Source organism: Alexandromys fortis, unplaced genomic scaffold (assembly GCF_014885135.2).
Source record: "Alexandromys fortis isolate MF-2015 unplaced genomic scaffold, M_Fortis_MF-2015_v1.1 scaffold_225, whole genome shotgun sequence".
Taxonomy (NCBI): Eukaryota; Metazoa; Chordata; class Mammalia; order Rodentia; family Cricetidae; genus Alexandromys; species Alexandromys fortis.
Genome location: NW_026068119.1, coordinates 1,355,089 through 1,366,671, shown reverse-complemented (window position 1 = coordinate 1,366,671; position 11,583 = coordinate 1,355,089). Strand labels below are relative to the sequence as shown.

The 11,583-nt window shown below is 41.1% G+C and overlaps 2 protein-coding genes across 2 annotated transcripts; both read left to right on the top strand.

Moving 5' to 3' along the window:
- Positions 1–389: 389 nt before the first annotated feature.
- LOC126490229 (olfactory receptor 10V1-like) lies at positions 390–1,349 on the top strand. Its single transcript, XM_050124992.1, has one exon. The coding sequence runs from the start codon at positions 390–392 to the stop codon at positions 1,347–1,349; it is 960 nt and encodes a 319-aa protein (XP_049980949.1).
- A 4,722-nt stretch (positions 1,350–6,071) lies between these two features.
- LOC126490216 (CDGSH iron-sulfur domain-containing protein 1-like) lies at positions 6,072–6,638 on the top strand. The gene has a single exon (XM_050124969.1). The coding sequence runs from the start codon at positions 6,087–6,089 to the stop codon at positions 6,405–6,407; it is 321 nt and encodes a 106-aa protein (XP_049980926.1). The 5' UTR covers positions 6,072–6,086; the 3' UTR covers positions 6,408–6,638.
- Positions 6,639–11,583: the final 4,945 nt, after the last annotated feature.

The window sequence follows — 11,583 nt, the reverse complement described above, 5'->3', positions numbered from 1 at the left end:
ATTAACTTATCACACCTTACTTTCTACAGGAATTCTTTACATCACTTCCAACCGATAACCTTACAGGCTCAGTCTCCATTTAAACCTTACTTAATATAGCCAAATCAGCCTCTGCTTCTATCTCAGATAACTGTTCAAGATGTATAGCATCTCTGTTGAAAACATTGCCTTAAGGTCTAGGAGAAACAACTTTGCATTTAGAGGCCATGTGAATTAAAGTACTCTCACACAAGCAGTCTTTCCTTCTACGCCATCAAAGGGCAGAATTAGCTGATAGAATGAGGTTAAGGATTACTCCTGGAAAATCAGGCTAAATTCTCATCTGTGAAAGGGGCTCTGGGATTTCTCATGGCTTAGAGAATTGCTAGAAAAATCTACTTTTCAGCCCAATGGATCTACAAAGAAGAATAAAATTGGAACCACTGAAGAAAAACCACACCTTAAGCTCTGAATTTATTATCTTAGGCTTTGGGGACCTGGCTGAACTACGGATCCTCTTTTTTGGACTATTTCTAATTATGCATCTTGTCACCCTAGCAGGCCATACAACTATTGTGCTTATCACCCTCATTGATACCTGCCTTCAGACACCCATGTATTTCTTCCTTCGGAATCTATCTGCCATTGAAATTTGCTACATATTAGTTATTGTCCCTAACATGCTGGCCAATTTCCTGTCCAAAACCCAGCGAATGCCCATCCTGGGATGTGCTCTGCAAATGCACTTCTTTATTGCCCTGGGTGGAGCAGAGTGTTTCCTCCTTGCTGCAATGGCCTATGACCGTTTTGTGGCCATCTGCAACCCCCTGCGTTATACACTTATTATCACCAAGGCACTCTGTCTGCAGATGTTGGCTCTGGCATGCATCAGTGGTTTTACACTTTCACTCACCCTTACCACACTGATATTCCTCCTGCCCTTCTGTCAGTCCCATGTCATCAACCATTTCTTCTGTGATATTCCTGCTGTTCTATTCTTAGCCTGCTCTGACACACGGGGCAATGAGATTGCAGTCTTCCTTGTCTGCATGCTGATTCTGTTGATACCCTTCTTGCTGATCCTGTTTTCATATGGATTCATTATTGCTGCCATCCTCAGAATCCATTCAGCAGAAGGCAGGAGCAAAGCTTTCTCCACCTGTGCTGGCCACCTGCTGGTCTCTGTCATGCACTATGGCTGTGCAATTTTCATTTACATTCGTCCCAAGTCCTGCTACACCCCAGAACAGGACAAAATTGTGTCCTTAATCTATACCAACGTAACCCCAATGCTCTACCCTATGATCTATAGCTTGAGAAACAAGGAAGTCAAAGTTGCCCTCAGGCGACTCCTGGTGAACCACAACTGATAAGGTGACAGCACAGTACAAGTTGAAAGGAAAGGCACAGGTTCAGTGTGTTCCGCCTGATATTGAGGTCTTTAATTCATTTGGACTTGAGTTTTGTGCATGGTGATAGATATGGGTCTATTTTCATTCTTCTACAGGTTGACAACCAGTTCTGCCAGCACCATTTGTTGAAGATGCTCTCTTTCTTCCATTGAATACTTTTAGCTCCTTTATCAAAAATCAGGTGTTCATAGGTTTGTGGGTTAAAGTCAGGGTCTTCTATTCAATTCCATTGATCGACTTCTCTGTTTTTATGCCAATACCAAGCTGTTTTCAATACTGAAGCTCTGTAATAGAGTTTGAAGTCAGGGATGGTAATGCCTCCAGAAGTTCCTTTATTGTATAAGATTGTTTTTGCTATCCTGGGTTTTTTGTTTTTCCATATAAAGTTGATTAATGTCCTCTCAAGATCTGTGAAGAATTTTGTTGGGATTTTAATGGGGATTGCATTGAATCTATAGATTGCCCTTGGTAGAATTGCCATTTTTACTATGTTTATCCTCCCAATCCAAGAGCAAGGGAGATCCTTCCATTTTCTGGTATCCTCCTCAATTTCTTTCTTCAAAGACTTAAAGTTCTTGTCAAATAGATCCTTCACTTCCTTGGTTAGAGTTACCCCAAGATATTTTATGCTATTTGTGGCTATCGTGAAAGGTGATGCTTCTGAGAAGCTGCTGTAAAGCAAAGGACACTGTCACTAAGACAAAAAGGCAGCCCACTGACTGGGAGAAGATCTTCACCAACCCTGCAACAGACAAAGGTCTGATCTCCAAAATATATAGAGAACTCAAGAAACTAGACTTTAAAATGCTAATTAACCCAGTTAAAAAATGGGGCACTGAACTGAACAGAGAAGTCTCAACAGAAGAAATTCAAATAGCCAAAAGACACTTAGGGTCATGCTCAACCTCCTTGGCGATCAGGGAAATGCAAATTAAAACAACTTTGAGATACCATCTTACACCTGTCAGAATGGCTAAAATCAAACACCAATGATAGCCTTTGCTGGAGAGGTTGTGGAGTAAGGGGCACACTCATCCATTGCTGGTGGGAATGCAAACTCGTGCAACCACTTTGGAAATCAGTGTGGCGATTTCTCAGGAAATTTGGGATCAACCTACACCAAGATCCAGTAATACCACTCTTAGGAATATACCCAAGAGATGCCCTATCATATGACAAAAGCATTTGTTCAACTATGTTCATAGCAGCATTATTTGTAATATCCAGAACCTGGAAACAACCTAGATGCCCTTCAATGGAAGAATGGATGAAGAAAGTGTGGAATATATACACATTAGAGTATTATGCTGCGGTAAAAACAATGACTTCTCGAATTTTGCATGCAAATGGATGGAAATAGAAAACACTATCCTGAGTGAGGTAGCCCAGACCCAAAAGGATGAACATGGGATGTACTCACTCATAATTGGTTTCTAGCCATAAATAAAGGACATTGAGCCTATAATTTGTGATCCTTGAGAAGCTAAATAAGAAGGTGAACCCAAAGAAAAACATATAGTAATCTGCCTGAATATGGGAAGTAGACAAGATTCCCGGGCAAAAACTGGGAACTTGGGGGTGAGGTGGCATGGGGCTAAGGTGAATTGGGGTGAGAAACGTGAGAAGGGGAGGATTAGGGGAGCTCGGGGAATAGGATGGTGGGGATAAAGGAAGGGTGGGCACGGGAGCAGAGAAATATATATCCTAATTATGGGAGCCACCTTAGGGTTGGCAAGAGACTTGACTCTAGAGGGGCTCGCAGGTGTCCAGGGAGATGTTCCCAGCTAGTACCTTGGGCAACTTGAGGAGAGGGAACCTGAAATGACCCTATCCTATAACCATACTGATGAATATCTTGCATATCACCTTAGAACCTTTATCTGGTGATGGATGGAGATAGAGACAGAGACCCACACTGGAGCACTGGACTGAGCTCTTAAGATCCAAATGAGGAGCAGAAGGAGGGAGAACATGAGCAAGGAAGTCAGGTCCACGAGGGGTGCACCCACCCACTGTGACAGTGGAACTGATCTATTGGGAGCTCACCAAGGCCAACGGGACTGGGACTGAATAAGCATGGGATAAAACCGAACTTTCTGAACATGGTGGACAATGAAGGCTGATGAGAAGCCAAGGACAATGGCACTAGGTTTCGATCCTAATGCATGTATTGGCTTTGTGGGAGCCTAGCCTGTTTGGATGCTCACCTTCCTAGACCAGGATGGAGGGGGGAGGACTTTGGACTTTCGACAGGGCAGGGAATCTGGACTGCTCTTCATTCTCGATAGGGAGGGGAATGGAGTGGGGTGGGGAGGGGGAGAGGGGTAGGGGAGTGGGTGGAGGGGGCAATGTGTGGGAGAAGGGGGAGGGAAATGGGAAATGGGAAATGGGGAGGAGGCGGAAATTTTTTTTTCTCAACAACTAAAAATTTTTTTTTTTTAAAAAAAAGAAAGGAAAGGCACAACCCAATAACACTAAATAGACCTTTTTTCAACAACTCGGTCACCTTGCTGAACACTTTGTATGCCCATGCTCTCTTTTGGGGGCTTTTCTATGGTTCTGGGTGTACATGCAATTTACTGCTCGCTTTCCTATATTTAGGAAGATGAAATGAGTCTTAAAGTTGTTTGGGGTATGGAAAGGGTTTCAAAGTTTCCTATGGCTTATAAAATCACTAGAATATTATGCATTTTTAGATGCTTTTCTGTTCCCCATTATAAACAATTTGATCCATCATCAGGAGCACTGCCAGAGAAATGAACACTGATGAGCAAGAAGGTGATAGGATGACCCAAATAAAGCTTCTCTGGCTAAAGAATCAAGGAAAATATAAATATAAGAAACCTCCCTATCAAAACTAGGTAAGGAGTTAAAATGAATAAGCAGCCCAGAATTTGAATTCCTGTGCCTCCAAAAGATAACTTAGACGTTAGTTGAGAAACAATGCAAAGTGAAGCAGCAGCACTAATATTACCAATGGCAGTGTTGAGAATCTGAAATCTGCCTACACTGTGATCTACCCTCAACTCCCCCACCAAGGCGCTTCAGTATTTGATTTCTTTCCTTCCACTCTGGGCCAAGTGATCCCTCATTTCTCACATCTTGCTAAAGGACCAATCTAACCATTAAAGTTATGCCAGCTTCCCCTAGCTGACCCAGCAGCTGAAAGAGATGTCCCTTCTCTGTGACTACATGTGCTTATGCATTTTTAGTGCTTTAATTATTTATATGCCTCTATTACCAGCCTGGGAGCTCCTTGAAGGTGAAAAGTGTGATTAATTTCTATTATCCTAGCACCTAGCACATAGCAGGCACCTGAGAAATAGTCATTTGCCTGAACTATGAAATCCCATGAGTTTTGGAACAAGGATGTCTTCAGTTGTTAATTGATTGTCCAGCTGTCTCTGTGTGTGTGTGTGTGTGCGCGCGCGCGCGCGTGCGAGCACGTAGTATGCTTGCATGTGTGTTTGTGTGTATGAAGATACACGTGCACATACATTTTTTGTGGGTGTAGAGGTCAGAGAACAACCTTGGATATTCTCATTCCATGTTCCTTATCTGCTGTTACATCTTTTTGAGAAAATGTTTCTCACTGGCCTTGAGCTCACCAAGCCAGCTAGACTTGATGTCCATTGAGCCCTAGTGATCCACCTGTCTCTATCTTTCCAGCTCTGGGGCTATAAGCACATGCCAATATGTTTGACTTTTTAAATATATGTCCTAAGGATCAAATTCAGGTCCTTGTGCTCATGCACTTTATTGATTATGCTATCTCTCCAGACTCTAAACTTTTTAAATAGGTTATCTAATTGTCTAAGCCATCACCTACAGTCCAAGGACAAAGACTAGGTGTACTGATTATGAGAAAGTATTTGCTGATTCCATTCCCACACCACAGACTGGATAACATGCTATGAATAACATGTAGAAATGGATATCTCTTGTATGAATAAGCACCTCAATTGTCCAGAACTGAATTCAAAACTGGAAATATAGAAAAGTTGAAATCAAGGTTTCTATCCTCGAGGAGCTAGCAAATTAGCCTGAGCTGTTAGACACTAAAACAATTTTAATACAATGATTACTTCTTATTTGTTCATTCTTCCCACCATATATAGTAATCCTCATTTGTCTCAAGGGAGCTTAGCTCCTTGTTGGACCCTTCATTGAACAAATAAATATAACCATGGTCACATTTCTCTAGATTTTGTACTAAATCAAAGATTAATTTTGTATGGATCAAGCTGAAAAACCATTCCTAAATAAGACATGGAACAGAAAGTCTATAAACACTATCTATCTACAACCTTGCTCTACTTTTCACTTCATACTTTCTATCACCTCTATCATGATGCCTGAGTGGTGAGTCTGCCCTCAGAAGCATCAAAGGGTCAGAGATAAGTATATCTGAAAAGACAGTAATAATGAACAATGTAGCTTTCTGGGGAAAACAGTCCTCTACATCCTGGCCAAAGTAACACCATTTTACAGATGGCCATCATTTAGTTGTTTTGTATACTGGGGCTGTACGCAAACAAAGCAATCTGTCCAAAAGTTTGATAGTGTATGCTGTGACCTTTGAAATTTCTAATGAGGTGACTGGAAGTGTTCCCGGAGGTCGCGTCTTGCCCGGGTCTCTCTTGTCCCCAGTGCTCGCCCGCGCGGTCCTGCCACGGCCTTCCCGCTGCCCACGCCATGGGCCTCGACTACGACTCCTCAGTTCGAGTTGAGTGGATTGCAGCCGTGACATTTGCTGCTGGGACAGATGCTCTCGGTTACCTGGCTTACAAAAAGTTCTATGGTAAAGATAATCGTACCAAAGCTATGGTGAACCTCCGTCTCCAGAAAGACAACCCCAAGGTCGTGCACGCCTTCGCCATGGAGGACCTGGGAGATAAGGCTGTGTACTGCCGCTGCTGGAGGTCCAAAAAGTTTCCATTCTGTGATGGGGCTCACATAAAACATAACGAAGAGACTGGCGACAACGTGGGACCTCTGATCATCAAGAAAAAATAAACTTAATGGACATTTTCAGTGCTGCACCCCAGAGTGTTGTGATGTCACCTGATCGTTTAATTAGAATTAATTAATTAACGAGACACTCACTCTGTCTGATTGGCCTCCCTGGTTCTAGATGTGGTTGGTACCTCACAAATCGCAGCTTTTGTATTCATGGCTTTAGCCTTGCTGTTGGAGCATCGTGGTGCACATTTGTTGAAAGAGCATAAAAAAGAAAGGCTAAACCAACCTCATGGTATATGGGTTATTTTGGCCTTGTAAGGATCCGTTGCTTTACAATAATGGTCTTAGAATATAGTTGTATCTGAGGTTAACGTATTAAATTATTCTCATCATGTACATTGTACTTGTAAATTTAAAGAAAAATCACCTTTTCAGATTACTTAGTTAACGTAGAAGGTGATGGAGTATGATCAAGTTGCATTGATTTATTACAGCATAAGGGAAACCTGCCATCACCTTGTCTGTCCTTGTGGCCAAGGTGATGGCATAGGTTCATCTTGTGTGTTTTAATGTTTTCAGTCAGAATTAACTGAATGTTATTCTCCCTAAAATTGCCCAGGTCAACAATAAAGGGGCAACAACTTCCTTGTGGGAAAAAAAAAGAAATTTCTAATGAAGCTAAATATGTCATATATGTCCACACACACACACACACACACAGTTCCTTTCTAGGTATTGTTTATTTCTGCCATCTTCTGGGAGCAATATATATTTAGAGCTCTATAAATTAAGAACTTGGAAGGCATACGTTGGTAATGTCAGTAGATGCAGCTGCCTATAAGTCATCCATTACTCCATAATTAACTAATTTACTTGTCAACCTAACATGTTCAAATCATTCTATGGTCTCTTTTGTCCTAATTCAGAGGGCAAAATTTATTGTACATATCTCCAGAAAATTGAGACAAGGCTCTAGGGTTTCCAGGTGTCCAAGAAGATATCTACAGCTAGGTCCTTGGGCAGCAGAGGAGAGGGTGCCTGAACTGGCCTTGTCTCATAGTCACACTGATGAAAATCTCGAATATCACCATAGAATCTTCGTCCAGTGATGGATGGAGATAGAGACAGAGGCCCACATGTGAGCACTGGACTGAGCTCCCAAGGTCCAGTTGAAGAGCAGAAGGAGGGAGAAGATGAGCAAGGAAGTCAGAACCACAAGGGGTTGGTTCACTCACTGAGACAGTGTGTCTGTTCTAATGGGAGCTCACCAAACCCAGCTGGACTGGGACTGAATGAGCATGTGATCAGATCAGACCCTCTAAATGTGGCTGACAATGAGGGCTGACTGAGAAGCCATTGATAATGGCACTGGTATTTGTCTCTATTGCATGTACTGGCCTTTTGGGATTCTAGTCTATTTGGATGCACACCTTTCTAGATCTGGATGGAAGAGGGAGGTCCTTGGACTTCCCACAGGGCAGGATACCCTGCCCTCTCTCAGGACTGGAAGGGAAGGGAGTAGGGTGAGTGGGGGAGTGAGAGGGGAATGGGAGGAGGGGAGGAAGTGGAGATTTTTGAATGGAAAAATAAATTTTAAAAAATAAGATATAATGGGACAATATGGAGAAAAGTACTCTTGGTGTCACTGCCATGCTAGACTCAACAGTGAGTTTCCTCTGTAGTCTACAACACTGGGCTGTACCTTCGCTAGTCCTCTGTGGGAAAAGTATCCATCTAATATCTCCCTGTTCTCTGGGACACTAGTTATCTTTTGTATCCTAAAACTAACTGTAATTATAGAGTTAATATATAAAGATTTGGGATTTTCTGCTTTTCTGCTTGTACTGTTTTATTGTGTAGTCATTTATAAATTTATGTCAGAAATACAATTTATATGTATCACTTTTTAACAAATTAGTACATTTTGTTACATTATTATGTTTCATGACTAGATCTTTAAGTAAAATATCTTTAGTAAATTAACAAAAGCAATGAATAGAAAGGAACTAGTAAGTAGGAGATAGACGGATGTAAAGAAAGTTGTAAGAGAATGTTTTTTATAAGAACTGATTTTGCATTGCAAAATAAGACTTTGTTATGAAGTAAAATAAATAGATGGAAATAAGGGCAAAGCAAAAAGTTTGAAAAAAAAACATGTTGCAGAAGTAATATGGCAGGATCTGAGCCATCCTGGTATGCCACATGATAATGATGATAGTGAACCTAATATTGGTAAGTTTATGGGAAGCTCAGAACAGTAAGTAATCTAGGTAGGTAGAGGGATAAGAGTTTATGCCACATCTGTAGCACTCTCTGTGTTAAAAGCATAGAATTCCATGGAGTAGGAACTCTCAGAGTAGCTCCTCTGATAGGGTGACAAAGATTGCCTAAAAATGAGGGTCATACAGGATGACCAGAAGTTTCACACTTAGACGTAAATATATTGATTCCATTCTAATGTACAGACCACATGGGGTCTAGTGGGATGAGCATAGCTCACCATAACATGTCAATTTCATAAAATAGAAAGGGCAATGAACATCTGTAGATGGATACAGATGTGGAAGAGTATAAGAAGGCCAAGCAGTTATTCTCCTCCAGGAGTATATCACTTCTATTTATTCCCTGTAAAGAAAACACACTATGAGAAAATGTACAAACTATACAATGTTATCAGAGAATTTCACCTGTCTGAGAGTACAAATACTAAAGGCTGGGCAAAATGAGAGCCAATGGAGTTACCTCTACCCCACATACAATAGTTAAGACTGAACCAGAGTAATATGAGGATATAATAGCCTCCCTCAAAGAATTAAAAGAAAATCATTCATAGAGCACTTTTTGCCACATCTACTTCGAGAATGGTGACCATTCTCAGCAATCAGACAGTTGACATCCCAGAAAATGTCAACATCACTCTGAAGAGGTTCTGTTGACTAAGGTTTCTGTCCTGCCCAATCCTATAGCCGTTTACTCCCCCTCCCCAAAAAAAATACACAGAGGTCTACATTAATTATAAACTAACTGACCTATTAGCTCAGGTTTCTTATGAACTTTTTCTTACATCTTAAATTAGCCCAAAATTCTTGTCTGTGTTAGCCACATGGCTTGGTACCTTTTTCAGTGAGGTATTCCCATCTTGCTTTCTCTGAATCTGGGTGACAACTGCAGACTAAATCTTTCCTCTTCCCAGAATTTTCCTGTTCTCACTGCCCCACCACTACTTCCTGCCTGGTCATCCCACCTATACTTCCTGCCTGGCTACTTGGCAATCAGCATTTTATTAAAATGATACAAGTGACAGGATAAAAGACCATTGTCCCACAACACTTACCCCTCTTTAAAAAAAAACCAAGAACTCTGTATCAAATATCCTTTGTTTAGCTTTTTGTCTAGACCATTATTCATAACATCTTATAACCAACACTCTAAACAAAGATAAATATCCATAAGCCACTTTTGGGGAATGTGGGCATAGTTTTCCAGGCTACTTTTTGCTGATTGGGGGCACTGATAATCTTATAGGGACCTAAAGAAAATTTAAGATTATGGTCAAATTCTGACTGGAAAATCCTGTGAGTCTTGATCATCTCAGCCAGCAGTCTTGAAAGTGTTCTGGATGCAGAGCTTGGAGGAAACTCCAACAGAGGTCCTCTGAAATGTTGGATCATCTGGACCATCTGCTCCTATTGGAGATTCTTCAGGTGGTCCTCCTCGATCAAACCTGATTTTTCTTAGCCCAGAATGAATCTACAGCCTCTCGTTTGATGTGGAAACAAAAACAAAACCTCTTCTCCAAAGTAAAATACCTTTTAACTTAAATTTTGAAGTCAATGCATTTTCAAAATATATATGTTAAATTAATCCAGTAGCATTTATAATCAAATATCTTTTAGCAGCTTTTACTCCTTTCTCACCCATCAAACAATTTAAAAACAACACAATAGCATATAGCATCCAGAATCTTTGTATTTTTCATCTTTGCATGGCTTTATTTTAAATCTATTTCTTTTATTTTTATTTTCAATTTTTGGCTTTTTGTGCTGGGTTTCTCTGTGTATCTTTTGCTGTCCTTGAACTCACAGAGATCTGCCTGCCTCTGCCTCCCAAGTGCTGGGATTAAAGGTGTGTGCCATCACACCCAACTACTCTTTCTTTTTTATTTTAAGGACTTTACCCTTTTTCTTTTCTCTCACAAGCCTACATATATTTTTAAACACACTGTAAACCATTTAGAGGTTTTGTTCATCTGAATCTATCTTTACTGTATATCTCTCTTTTTCTGACCACATAAGTCTTCAATTTGCTAAATGATATGGCTGGGATTAAAGCCATGGCTTTGATTGCTGGATCCAACCCATTCCTTAGCTTTCTAAGAGCCTAGCTTCATGGCAGAAGTGCTGGCTGGAGCCATGTTTATTGCCACAAGTCTATGGAATTTCAAGGTCCCTGACACCACCAGAAGCATGTCGTTGGCAATTCATAAACACCATTTAAGTGTTTGGTGGTAGGGCATTTTAAAAGAGTTGCAAAGCTTTGCAGCTAAAGCTGAGTCAGGGAGCCTCTCTCAAATGAGATGTGCTTGACTCTAGCAAAGAGAGCAAACCCAAGAAATAGCTGCTACCAAAAAGCCATGCTTAACACTGTTATTTTGTGTCTAGAATTACTTCACAAGCTCTCTCAGGTTTTATGTGGATGCAGTTGTCCACATGTTGAGCACTATTCCGTTGATAGAAGTTTCTGTTCTGCCCTGTCCCACAGTTGTTTGGCCCCAAAGAAGCACACAGAGGTCTACATTAATTGTAAACTGGTTGGCCCATTAGCTAAGGCTTCTTAATAACTCTTCCTTACATCTTAAATTAGACCATAATTCTTGTCTCTGTTAACCATGTGGCTTGGTACCTTTTTAAGATAAGGCAGTCTTATCTTGCTTCCTCTGAGTCAGGGTGACAACTACAGACTGTGCCTCTCCTCTTCCCAGAATTCTCGTTGCCCCACCTCTACTTCCTGCATGGTCACTCCAACCTATACTTCTTGCCTGGCTACTGGCCAGTCAGCATTTCATTAAATAATACAAGTGACAAGATAAAAGACCATTGTCCCACAACAAGGTTCAATGTCATTGTGAAAGGCCGCAGGGGAACCCTCCAGTGGGACTTCAATCATAGCAATGTAGAGCTGAGTCTCCTTAAAAATGAAAAGAAGAGGCATTGGATTGACAAATGGTGGG